A 13936-nucleotide genomic window follows, 5' to 3' on the forward strand; every position below is an offset into this window, starting at 1 on the left:
AGCCTATTGAATAGGTCAATTAACAGTATCTAATTTCAATAACATCAGTAAGCAATCCACTCATCAATTAACAACAACAACAGCTAACTCAAATAAAAACTGCAGGGGGGAGGGAATGTACAACTAAGAAAATTTAACTATTTTTAGCACCACACTTCAGCCAACCCACAAGCACAGCAAAGATAAAAGGCAACCAGAAACCACACTTTTAGTCTGCACACACAAACACAAAATCAATCACAATCTCACCTCTTGCCCCAAAAGAAAAGGGCATTTACAGAATTGTAGAGCTGGAAGGCACCTAAGGATCATCTTGTACAACCCCCTGTAATGCAAGAATCAAAATCCTGATCTTCCAGCTGCTACCCTTAGACAAGAGCTCCAGAAGGGCCTTCTACATTGCCCCCTAGCTCAGCCCCTTCAGCACCCACTTGGCGGGGTAGCAGGAGAACCTCTTTGCACCCTTCCACCATTTGGTGGAACTTTGCCCAATTTGGCATCACGGGTCAAAACTGCACTGATCTGGGTGATTCTGAAGGGATTGTTGCCCAATATGGCATGGCAAGTCACAACTGTGCCAATGTGTATGCCTCACAAGATGTCATTGCCTAACTTGACACAAGAGTTCCTGACGTAGGATGAAGCAGTCTCCTTCTGTGCTTGGATGCCATACTCCATTTTGAATCAAGATGGCAGACCACGATGGCGTGACCGTTAAAAATAAGGTTTTCCAAGCTGGAAGAGGCAGTTTTCACTTACAATCAGATGTCATGGGATGCAATGAGCCAGGCGTCAGTGTGTGTGTATTTGTGTGTGCGTGCGCACGCAAGCAGTCCCAAAACTCACACATTACACTATCCATTTTTAAAAAACACAATATTATTTTAGTTTCTTCAAGTTCCTAAACAGTGCCAGGCACTCTCTGCTAATCTGAACTGGAATTAGCCAAAAGAATGTCATTTGTTTCCCCGTACCAGACGTTCACTTCTTGCTATGGCTGCTGTCCATTGTGCTGTAAATCTATCCCTAAACTATTCTCTCAACTTTCAGGATGCTACGTGCAACGTTACATGTGAATAATCTTAACTGCAAAGTAACTTCATTTTCCCCCCCCCCCAAACTGCTTTTATGGCCCAGCTTACTTTTCTTATCTTATTCATCCATAACAATCCTACAAAAGACAGCCTCTGATATTCACATTTTGCAGGTTAGGAAACAAAACTTGAGAAGAGGCTAAGAGTCTTCCAACAAGCACACCTATGGAAGCTTAGCTCTGGATCCCGTTTTATTGCACTTCCCTTCCAGTTCACAGAGGAAAATATGAGTTAACAGTTTTATGACAGCTCTATGCATATGCCATTCAGATATTCCTTTAATTTTCATTCATCACATTTGCATCCTGCCCTTCTTAAAAGGTAGCAGACAAAGGAGATATTCCAAGTGCCATGAAATAAAGGCAGAAACAGATTTGTTTTGTTCTTGGGAGCCCTTCCACTGCAAAGGGAACATCTGGAGTTGGCAACCAAGCCGAGGTCTCTGAGTGAAGGAACAATAGCTTCATCAGGAACCTAGTGCTTATCAAAGTGCTCTTTAAATAGTAATAATAAAAAAGCTTGCTACAAACAGACCTTATGTTGTTAGCCAGGAAAGATTGCCTTACAATGAAGGAGAAGGCTCCCACAGGGTCATCCTGGATCAAGGACTTAATGAAAATGTGTCACTGTGGAGGACAGGAGAAAAATTGCCAAAAAGTTGAAGCAATCTGGAGGATCTTTTCCAAACTACCTTGGGAATGACACATAATCCATATATCTGGCCAAACCAGAGTCAGACACATAAATTTAATATAAAAAAGGCAAGGAGCAGCAACAGATAAGAGCTGGCAATGTAACAAACTCACCCATCATATTTTAACATCAAACAAATGAAGTCATAGACAAAAGAATATGCATACCAAATATACAAGGAGGATGAAGAAAAGCCATGAAAGAGGAAATTTGCTGTTCCCAAAAACTTGGAAATAGATCTTTGTGAGCTTAAAAAAAAAACCAACCACAAACGTATCTACCCAACAGAGCTATTTTTTGCAGTTACCATGTCAAAGCACAATGAAAGGTTGTTTGGTTTTAATCATTTAAACTTTTCAATTCATTTCTAAAGGTTGATGCCCATTGCATTTGTTCAGCAGTTCAGAAAAGACTAGAATACCCAAACTGAGATGAACGGAAATGTGGGGAGAGGAGTAACCTATATGAAAAATAGTTGTCAATGAAACATCCAAATAGAAATTCTAGGTTTCTTATTGTTTTTCATACATTTTTTTAAGAAAGAGGAAATACTAAAACTATCTATCTATGATAGCTCTTTCAAGAAGCTGTGACAACTTTAAACAATGAATTGATTCTGTTTGGGGTTCCATTTCTTGTTTTGTTTTGTTTTTTAAAGAAAAGCTGTCAAGGCAGACAATTTTATTAATGGACTTTTAATATGTTCCTTTCCTTCCAAGGGAAACTTAAGAATCTGGTCAAAATGTTACTTTAAAGAGTCATACTCCATAAATTACGCAATGGGCCCTATTAAATAAACCAGGGCAGAGGTAAACAACTGGAAGCACAGAACTAAGGCTGCAATCTTGGAACTGACCTAAAAGCAAGTCCTACTGAGCTCAGTGGGGCTTGCTTCTGAGAGATGCAGGTGGCGCTGTGGTCTAAAGCACTGAGCCTCTTGGGCTTGCCAATGGGAAGGTCGGCGGTTCGAAGCCCCGCGATGGGGTGAGCTCGCGTTGCTCTGTCCCAGCTTCTGCCAACCTAGCAGTTTGAAAGCATGCCAGTGCAAGTAGATAAATAGGTAGCAATGCAGTGGGAAGGTAAATGGCGTTTCTGTGCACTCTGTTTTCTGTCACAGTGTTCCGTTGCACCAGAAGCAGTTTAGTCATGCTGGCCACATGACTCAGAAAGCTGTCTGCAGACAAACGCCGGCTCCCTCGGCCTAAAAGCAAGAAGAGAGCCGCAACCCCATAGTCGTCTTTGAATTGACTCAACCATCTGGGGTCCTTTACCTTTTACCTTACTTCTGAGTAGATGTGTGTATGATAGCATGGTTAAATGTGTAACCCATGGGTCACTGACCTCGGCAAGACACACATTAGCGGCTTAAAAAGCATCAAGGTCATTTCCCCCTGCTGCATTTCAAGACATATTTGCACCTTGCTATACACACCAGTGATGGGGTGGGGATGCCTTTACCTGATCTGTGTCACCTGTTTGGTTTCCCTTGCCCTTACAACACCCCCCAGAACTCAGTGAAACTTCTCTGCACATGCACCAGGGCTCTCGTACACACTTCACCTTAACCGTAGTTTATGTTTTCAAATCAGATTGAAGCTGGTTTGAGGGAAAACACATTGAAACAGCAGGATTTCTCAAGAAGCTATGGGACAGATATGGCTAACCTCATGTGGACACAGCTTCAGGGACTGGTGGTAGATTCACACGGGAGCCAGAGCAAACGGTGATGTGTACACAGCCGCAAGAGGATTTGCTGTTTAAGTCACTACTTTGAGAGCCTTAATTGTCTGTTCTAACACAGAGATCCTTCAACCAAATAGTCACAGGTCAAAGAACATGAGCTTTGCAAAGCACTCATTAAACAAATGTGTGCCATGTGGCTCCAGCTCGTCTTGTATTTCGCCCAAGTTCCAGAACATGCTTGAAAAGACTCAATTATGGATAGGGGTGGGTGATATCTGGTTTTCAACATTGTGATATATCACCAGCTAAACCGATACACATCACAAAGTCTGAAATAAGGATGGAGCTATGTAGAGGCATTGGCTTCGTGATTTTTCCCACATTGTGATTTTTGCATAGCACACACAGAGACATCGTGATTTGCAATATATTGCTAGGTCAACATTTTTGAAACAAATATCATAACTAGGATCCTATTTATGGGTGGATCCTAGAAAGAGAAAGAAAAAAATGCAGGGGACAAAGGAAAGATGAAACTGTCCCACCGATTCACAAAGTCACTGGTCAGTACTAGCTGGTCAACTGAATTAAACTGATTGGATCAGAGTGGGCACCCCTTTTCTCTCTCTCCCAAAGGTCATATTCCCCCAGGAATATGTGCAGATCTACTCAGAAATCACCACCACTAGATTAATAGGCGTTACTCTCAAATAAATACACAGAAAGATTTTGGGTGTTGTTTTTTTTAAAAGAACAGACCAATACGGCTACTGTCCTAAGAAGCAAAAGAAAATAATTACTTTAGTGTGCTATACACACAGATTACCAGTAAACTGGGATTTTCCAAACTTTTCCCAGGCTCATTTTGTTTAGTAAACAAATCACCTTTGGAATCTGCCAAGCTTACCTGATATTGTATTTGTAGTTGGCACCATTTGTTGTTACTAATGAGATTATGGAATGGAAAAATCCCATGGAAAAATCAAAGCCCTGGAAAATTTGCCACTTTGGGAAATTTGACACCCCACATCACAGCACATAGCAGAACAGAATGGTCCTAAAGCAGCTGCCAGGGGTGATTCCCCACTTCCCCGGAGGTATAAAACAAGGAGGAATGTTTAAGAAAAACCATTTTTCTCAAAAGAAATACCAGCCCTTTCAATTGTTCTGAAACTACACAGGAAGCAGAGAGAGGGAAACACTTTCAAAAGCCAGTAAGAATAAGGAGGAAGCAGCAGGAGAACAAGAACTCAGTTGGGATAGAAGAATGAAGGCAGCTTCAGGAGACTTTGGGGCAATGAAATGAAAGTTGAGGCCACTTGCAGTCCCTGGTTCACCTGTTGCCCACTTGGGGATTAGGTGCCACCAAAGTTCTGGAACCCTACGCATTTTCATTAGTGAGTAAATTTCACTGAAGAAAATTGGAACTGTGTTGGCATGCCTCTGTCTTGAGAGAGAATGGGGTGCACCTCCAGGTCTGAAGACAAACTGCTGTGTTAACAACACTGAAGTGACCTCCCTGGACATTGTGCTTGGAGGTCCCCAAGACTCTCCTCTTGGCCTGACTGATGTGGTCCAAAGGACAGCAGAGCAATACACTTGGCACTAGGAGTCACCAGAAGGAGTCACACAAAGGCACCATCCAACCATCTTAGGGACTCTACTCCGGATTTTTGTCGAGTATATTCCTTAGCCTTTTCTTCTCCCGAAGGTGTTCTGCAAGGCAGTGGACTTGCTTTCAGATAAAATCCTCAATGCAAAGTGGATGTGACAACATGCAGTACTGAGTCCACAGTCATCTCCCTATAAGGTAGGGGGGGAGCGAAGGCCAATTTAAACATGGGTGGGTGGGTGGGTGCGATAGAGGAGCGGGGAACCACCGGCACGCTGGCCTGATTTGGCCCACATGGCGACCTTGGCCAAGCCGTGCCCATCTGCCCCACACCTGATGCCAGTAAAGGGGAGGCTTGCATGAAAGGGGATTTGTAGGTACCACTGATCAGCTATGCCTGCAAAGCCCCTTACACCGTGTGCCCCTCGCTGATTGTCAATGGTTCGTAAGTCTGTGTGGTGTTTCCCAGACCTTCTCTCCAGCCCCTAGAACAGCACTTCCCAAGCGTCTTTGCAAACATCCCTTGAAAGAAAGAAAGAAAGAAAGAAAGAAAGAAAGAAAGAAAGAAAGAAAGAAAGAAATGCAGCATTTGTAAAAGCAGCACTTTTTTATTTTTTATTTACTTTACAGAGGAAACAAGTTTGCATTCAAAACAATTGTGGGATCAATCGTTAACAGTATCCCCAACAGCACAGCCCCACCAAAGGGCAGGACAAAAGCCTTTCCTATTTCTCTTGTGCAAGCTTACACATTACCATAGTCATAAACCTCAGGGGTGTTAAGGGCACTGAATTATGAACAGATTACCAACTCAAGTGAACACAGCCCTGGGTCCCTGAAAAGATTTGTCTCCGAGAGTTAAAAAAAAAAATCTGTGTTTTGACTTCACTTAGGTAGCGGCCTTAAATACTTCCTTGGAACAGAACTAAACTACCGGTACCACCAGCATCAATAGAGTTTGCTCCTACATGTTTTGGATTGCAATATTTCACGCATGTGCAAAGATCCATTGATGCCCCTTGAACAGAAAGCCACACACACCAAAAAGCCATTAGTGGTTAAATATTAATTCTGGGAATGATCTAAAGGAAGATGTCGCCATCTGTTATTGAGTGATAACTTTCAACGAAGGAATTCTTTTTTTAAAAAAAGTGACTCGAAAGGCAAAAGTTAAACTGTCCACTTCATTTCTGATCTTCTGGCACACTGACCAGACATCTGCCCTACTACAATCAAGTATTTTATAGCCACAGTTAATGCTTGTGGGGGTGTTGTCTTTTTAAAGTGATACAGTGAAAGCTGTGTGTCAAAAATGGGGAAATGCTAGAAGATTGCTAAGATTAAAAGATCACAGCACTCTAATCGTATCACCAGCTGTGAGCCTAATGAACTAAATTTAAGACAGCCATTATCTCCAGAGGGTAAAAAAAATGGTCATTGCTCATCTTCATGGGCTAATTAATTTAGATGTATGCTTATTTACAGCTGTCCACTGCCAAGCATTGCAACTGTCCTTCAAGACAGTTCAACGGGCACAGAACATGACAAAAACATTTTGATGAGGCTGACTTGCAACCAGAGTCTGTGCTGACTTGTTATAGCCTTCAGAGGTTGATCTGTAAAAGCTCTGCACCTCATAACAGCACATATCTAAGAAACCAGTTCCTCTCCTATGCCCATGCAAAATATCCACCACAGACCAATACCATCCCTCTGAGCCATGTGTCATTTCAGCCTTGCCAATGAAAAGTCCACAAAAATTAGCTATGCTACACACAATATTATTAAGCTGGGACATCTCAAGAGCCTGAAATAAAAGCGACAACACTTCCTCAAATTTGGAGGAAGTTTTCTGCCTGAAGACCTGGTGGGTACAAGTCTGTGCAGAAATCACCTCCTACCAATTATGTAATTCTGTCTTGAGATTCAAAACCCAAACTTAAGCATTCAGAAGCGCCGCATATTCTGCTATTAGGATTCAACAATGTGTGGATAGCTGTGAGGCTTAACAGCTCTCATTTTCAAAATGCATGTCTTTTGGGTGTTGTTGCTGTTTTTATGCCCTGCTTGTAAGCTTCCCACACACATCTCACTGGTCTGGTCCCAGGCACAGCTGGGGTGGGGTGGGGGGAATGCTAGACTAGTGTGACATTTTGCTATCTTGTTCTGTCCTAAATTTTTCCAGTAAGTTGCCTAAGCAAAGTCCTGTTGACACAGCCCAATCTTGATGAGTAAAATGCTAGGCTGAGGACAACAGACATGTGGTCAACCCAGTTTTACTCCTAGCCAGCTGAGAACACTGCCAAAGCCTGCAATCTTAATCACACATACCTGGGAGTAAGGAGCACTGAACTCAGTGGGGCACATTTCCAAGAAAATACACAAATGATTGCATTGTAAAATCCATACACTGAGTAGCACAGGGAGGTGCAGAAGGCATTCCCCCCCCCCAAGCAACTACCACCTCAAGATTCCAAAGCAGGCATCCCCAAACTTTGGCCCTCCAGATGTTTTGGACTACAATTCCCATCATCCCTGACCACAGGTCCTGTTAGCTAAGGATGGGAGGTGTAGGCCAAAACATATGGAGGGCCGAAGTTTGCGAATGTCTGTTACAAAGTAAGGAAATACTTTGTGCTGGTCACCAGCCAACGACTTTTTCTACCTGCCCTTCCCAAACCATTACTTTGGGAACAGCAGAAGCAGCTGGGAAGAGAGGAGTTGGGGATGTTTTTTAAGAAATATGTTATAAGTTGTGTGTCCTTGTTTCCTTTTATATGGTTTTGTATGTTTGGGATTTTTATGCACTGTGACTTGCAGTTATTTTTATTGAGTAGCAATTGTTTATTGTAATGGATAAGTGTAAACTGTTTATTATTTGCTGCTATTTAATTTTACTGTTTACTATTATATTCTAATGGATTGTTGAATATTGCTTTATTTGATACAAGTTGTCAATTTTAAAGTTATTGTGACTTTATTGTATTCGATCAGATTGTTATTACGTGTGAGATCTTTGTTGTCTATTTTGTTGTTTCTTCAGCTTATAAACTGCCTTGTGTATAGTATTATAGAAAGGCGGTACAGTCATACCTCAGTTCTCAAATGCCCCGGAACTTGTACGTTGCGACTCCCGAACGACTGAAAACTGGGAGTGGGTGTTCTGATTTTCAAATGTTCTTTTGGAAGGCGAACGTCCGGCAGGTCTTCCACGTCTTCTGATTGATTGCAGGAGCTTTCTGCAGCCAATCAGAAGCCGTGCTTTGGAAGTTGAAAGTTTTGAAAGTCAAATGGAATCTGTTCGACTTCCGAGATACGACTGTATACAAATTAGAAGTGGAATGAAAGTGTCTATGGCAAGCCAGCCATGTTGGTGGGAGCCTCAAATTTGGGGAAGGAAAATATATGGTTATCAGCATCCTTTGCACTTCCTCAGTTGAAGGAGATATACACAAAAGTTTAAGAACTTAATGGGCAATTTCAGCTCACTAGGGCAGGAGATAGCAAATTCAGAAGCACCTTTTAACTCCTGACACACCACTGTAGAAGATCCAATTTTAAGAATGGGGAAAAGACACCTGTGTACTGGATGGCTTATGGCTGCTTCACATTTTATATCAGGGTTGGGAGCCTTTGTCTCTACAAATGTTATTGGGCTACAACCCTAATGATGAGAGGTGATGGAATCCAACATCATCTAGAGCAGTGTTTCCCAACTTTGGGCCTCCAGCTGTTTTCGGACTACAATTCCCATCATCCCTGACCACTGGTCTTGCTAGCTAGGGATGATGGGAGTTGTAGTCCAAAAACAGCTGGCGACCCAAGGTTGGGAAATGCTGATCTAGAGGACCAAAGGTTCCCCATCCCTACCTTATATAATGACCAGATTGGCTGCAGCCACATAATGCAGCAAGTATTAAAGTCAAAAGCATGGTTCCAGATATGCAGCAGACACATACATAAGGGACCACGGGCAATCTAGGTCCTTCAGAACAAATCCCCAAGTATTTCAGATGGACTGTGCCTGTCACTTTTATGATAGGAAGCACCAATGCAATTGATTGTTGCAAATAGCAGTCCTTAGCCCTTGCATAACAAAGCAAGAGTGGATAAATTCTACTGCGCAACAGTATGATTTTTCACAATACACTACCAATGACGAATCAAAAACTAGAGGGGAAAGGACTCAGGAAGTTGGCATCTCTAGAGATGTTTCGTTGGCCTTTTAAAATAAACATGAAAATAAATGATTAATCCCCTGCTCTAGGATAATCTGAAAGGAACCTTTCATGTGACCATCATCCTAGGGAAGAACATTCCAGACCTTCCCCTTCAATGTTCTGTATTTAGTTTGAGAGAGTTAAAAAAACAACAACACCCTCAGCAAGCTTTACTAATTCAAGATGGATGACATGTGTCTCACTTCTCAAATGCAGTATTCCCAACAAGTATCACACATTCTATCTATAAAGAGATTGGAAGGAAGCACCCTTGGGTGACATGCTAGACACTGCCCACTTTGGGCACTGCCCAGTTTTGACTTTGGCTGCAGGCACCAGTGGTATGCTATCCCCCCAATCACTTGACTTCTTTAAAAAAAATATCTGCCCCTGCATTATGGGAAACTGGTACACCCAACACTTACTCCTGAGCAATTGATTTAGGGGAGAACCAGTCAGGAAGAGCGTGCCAGATTCTGTTTTATACAATTCCATCCTGCATTAATCCACTTAATGGGAATGTTGATTGCAGTACTCTGGATTCAGCTCTTGGGGTCCCTTAAAAGGGCAGCCAGTTGCCAATTCAGGCCTCAGTCTAAATGGGAATAAGCGACTTATGTCACTTCCAGATGACCTGTTAACTGAGCACTTGCCTGATTTGTTTGCATGAGGTCTACAGGCAGGTTAGATGACCACAACTATTTGTGGGTGAACTGTGAGTTTCTTTGAGCCCTGGGTGACAGCCAAGGTGGATGTGTGAAGCCTTGCATGAGAGCCATGAGGCTGAGAGGGAAGGTGTATCCAAAAGGGTTTATATTGCTTATTTTGGAAATTTGCATTGATTTAACATGTTTATGTGCAACTGTGTATTTTTGTATATTTGTTATATGTTGTTAAGCTGCTTGTTTAGTTTAGTTTTTTTGGTACTACACACACACACACACACACACACACACACACACCATACCTTAGTACAGAAATGGTTTAAATAAGTAAATCAAACTGAGCATTTGTTCCAATTTGTTTTGGAAAGGCTGGGTGATACTACCTCAAGCCATTGTTATCCCACTTTCAAGTGCATGTTGCCATCACTTTTTCCATCCAAAAATTCAGATTTTTTGAGGGGTAGCAGGAAGCAGAGTTTTTTTTTTAATGCAAGAGCATCAAATCAGCTGTCGTTGCACAACCAGGCCTTTGGCTGATTTATATTCTACAGCCTTTTAATATGTGCCTGTGGGAAGGAATGGTATAATATTCTATTATATAGAACTGTGTTCTATATAATATTTTATTCTGTGATCTGCCCTGAGCTTTTGAAGGGTGGTATATAACAAATTTAATAAATAAAAATAAATAAATTTTGCCAGTATGTGATTGACTCTCATCCCCGAATAGCAACATTCCAGAAGCACCCTTACTTTTTTTTTTAAAGGATGCTTACTGCACTGCTGGTGAAATTTTATTTAGAAATATACGTATTGAGAAATAGGTAGATGGGACAGAAAAGCACTATTTGGATTTGCTGACACAATCATCAAAAGTTTCTCTGCAATCTCTGCCTTTTGACCTCCAGATGAGGCTATAACTACCGGTATATGTATCCAGAAGAGAATGAGAAACCAGAAATTCTGGTCTGCCAAAGGCTATCCCGTGCAGTCACAGGTGGCCAAAGAGCGATAGGCAAGAAATACAGGCCAAATTACAATGCCTGAATGCTTGGAGAACGGAGTTTTCCTTCCGTTGGGGAAAAGCAAGAGTGACAAACCCGTGGGTCTCCCAGAGTTGTTGAACTGCAGCTCCCATCAGCCTCGGCCAGCATGGCCAATGGCAAAGGATGGTGGGATTTGTAGTTCAGCAACATTTGGCGGCGGGGGGAAGGGGCACAGGCTAGTCACTCCCTTCTGCAGCCTGTGCAGCTTGGGCACTGCATTGTGGTCTTGCCTACGGATACCTGTCTACCTTTGGCAAAGCAGTATTAGCATAGGGGATATTCAGAGCTTAGTCTCTTTCATTACGCACACGCCCCGCGCGCGCACACACGTGGAAAGGCTCCAGTCTGTTTACAAGCAGGGAGCCCTGCCTCTCTTGATAACCAGCCACGGGAGAGGGGGAGAAAAAAACCCCCACTCTGCACATGCCCAGAGGCCCACATATCGCTCGAGCGCACAAGTCAAGCCTGCGGCCACCAAGGACTCCGGACACCTTGCACTGCTTGGCGACCGCAGCAGAGGCTCCTTGGGGTCCCAAGTTTCTTCCTCCCGGTTTCCAGGCGCCACAGGGCTCCTCGCGCGCCCTCCTCTGCCGCCCCCCTGCTCGAGGACACGACCGTACCTCTATGTCCACCGGGTCCCGGCTCAGCCAACGGGCCATACTCGCGCCAGCCGCGTCTGCCCTTTCGCCGCCGCCTTCCAGGAATCGTCCAGCGGGCGAAGCGAAAGCGCGACGCGGACCCAGCACGCCCAGCAACGCCCCCAGTGGGCGGACGCGGCGGAGATCTTCCTCGGGGCTGCCCCTCCGGCTCCGCAGCTGCCTCCCGGCTCGCCCTCTCCAGCCTCTTGGCTTTTTTTCTGCTGAGCTTGCAGGGAGGAAAACATTCAAACAGGGCCTTGCTTTAAAGAAGGGGTTTTTTTTGGGGGGGGGATATTGATTACTTAATTGCGTAAGCGTGTGCAGTTTGCAACAATGTAAGTAACATACACAAAAGGAAAGGATAAACGAAATACTGTAATCAAAGTTTTGTAAACTGGTGAGAGAGAGCGATGAAAAAGTTACAGTAAAAGGATATCTGACACTTGCATGTAGCATTTAGACTGGCGAACACAGATTAAATAGGAGTCTGAGGATTTCAGTGATTTGGTTGTGCATTTGGTTGTGCACATTTTCTTAATAATAATAATAATAACAACAACGCCAACAACAACAACAACAACAACAACAATAATAATAATAAATATTTATACCCCGCCCATCTGGCTGGGTTTCCCCAGCCACTCTGGGCGGCTTCCAACAGAAAATTAAAATAAAATAATCAATTAAACATTAACAGCCTCCCTAAACAGGGCTGCCTTCAGATGTCCTAGAATCATAGAATCATAGAGTTGGAAGAGACCACAAGGGCCATCCAGTCCAACCCCCTGCCGAGCAGGAAACACCATCAAAGCATTCTTGACATATGCCTGTCAAGCCTCTGCTTAAAGACCTCCAAAGAAGGAGACTCCACCACACTCCTTGGCAGCAAATTCCACTGCCGAACAGCTCTTACTGTCAGGAAGTTCTTCCTAATGTTTAGGTGGAATCTTCTTTCTTGAAATTTGAATCCATTGCTGGCACTCTGGAGCCCTCTAAAAGTCCTCTAAAAGTCTGGTAGTTATTTTTCTTTTTGACAACTCGTTGACAACTTTTTAATTCAAACATTGCCTTTCTAGGATTTTCTGGTGAGGGCGCAGTGCTGGATTAAACCCTGTGGAGGCCCCCAGGCAGTTGAAATCTTGCCCCCCCCTTCACAAATTATCTCCTAATAGTTTTTGTAATTTCTTTCAAGATCGAATCAATATTATTTTGATCTGTTGTCGGGCAAAAGAAGGAGGGATAAAACAACTTATGAAATATGCAGAAATGACAAAACTTACTGGAAAACAAAGATAACAAACTAATGGTTTACTGAATATTTACAAATGAATTGTAAACAGATAAGAACATTGGCTGGATTGTTGTAATAACTTGCAGTTTTATAAGTGTATATATTTAATGTAGATGCGTAAAGGTCATTTGGATATGCAGAAAATATTAAAAATAAATTTAAGAAACCACAGAAAGAGGGGAAAGTCAAGTTTTGAAATGTTAAAATGATTGTAAAATGACTGTAATGTATAAAATTAAAAATCATAAATAAAAAGACCTGTATATATTAAATTTGTTGAAAATTATTAAATAAATAAAAACTCGTAGAACTGGAAAGGACCACAAGGGTCACCCAGGGCTGGATTTAGATGAAGAGAGGCCCTAGGCTACTCCACTTGTGAGGCCCCTCCACATCCACCACCCTCACAACTAGAAGAAAATGGAAGAGTGTTATGAACAAAATTGAGTGAAGCCAAGGATGATGGCTGGTATTTAAAATACTTCCTTGGAACAGAACTAAACTACCACCAGATAACTGAAGAAGTGTGCATGCACACGAAAGCTCACACCAATGAAAAACTTAGTTGGTCTCTAAGGTGCTTCTGGAATGAATTTTTTAAATTTTGTTTCAGCAAAACCTTCAGTTAGGGAGCACCTACTGATCTGCGATAAAAATTAGTTAGTTGAGGCAAGCTTGCTGAGAATATTACGGTGAAAATCCACTAGCTCTGATTCAAGTTGCAAATAAAATAAAATAAAAGGGTTAGAAAGGAAATGACTGAGCGTACCAGCACTTTTAATGGGCAATTTGAGAATGGCTGTCAAATTAAATTTGTGCCCTGAGCATCACTTGCTGTTGTAAATATGATTGTGCATCAAAACTGATGGCGTTATCACTCAACCAGCTCTCACAGTATCACAGATGCTTGTTTTTTTTCAAACAAGGTTGTAAGCCAAGCGGAAGGCACACAGACATAAAATCCTCCTTTGGCTGTGTTCTTGATATGTGGAAG

General features: G+C 42.6%; 1 protein-coding gene across 6 annotated transcripts in view; it reads right to left on the reverse strand.

Moving 5' to 3' along the window:
- DPYD (dihydropyrimidine dehydrogenase) overlaps window positions 1-11735 on the reverse strand; it is a 504044-nt gene extending 492309 nt beyond the window's left edge. For 5 of the 6 annotated variants that reach the window (XR_009557876.1, XM_035123777.2, XM_035123774.2 and 2 more), the window contains exon 1: window positions 11634-11735. Coding sequence is in view for 4 of the 6 variants with exons in the window: in XM_035123777.2 (XP_034979668.2) it covers window positions 11634-11672 (39 nt within the window). In the remaining 2 variants the exon portion in view is untranslated. Of the gene's footprint in view, window positions 1-1628; window positions 2029-11633 lie in introns of those variants that run through there. The other variant, XM_035123778.2, reaches the window with a different exon arrangement.
- Window positions 11736-13936: the final 2201 nt, after the last annotated feature.

This window comes from Zootoca vivipara, chromosome 7, assembly GCF_963506605.1.
Source record: "Zootoca vivipara chromosome 7, rZooViv1.1, whole genome shotgun sequence".
Taxonomy (NCBI): Eukaryota; Metazoa; Chordata; class Lepidosauria; order Squamata; family Lacertidae; genus Zootoca; species Zootoca vivipara.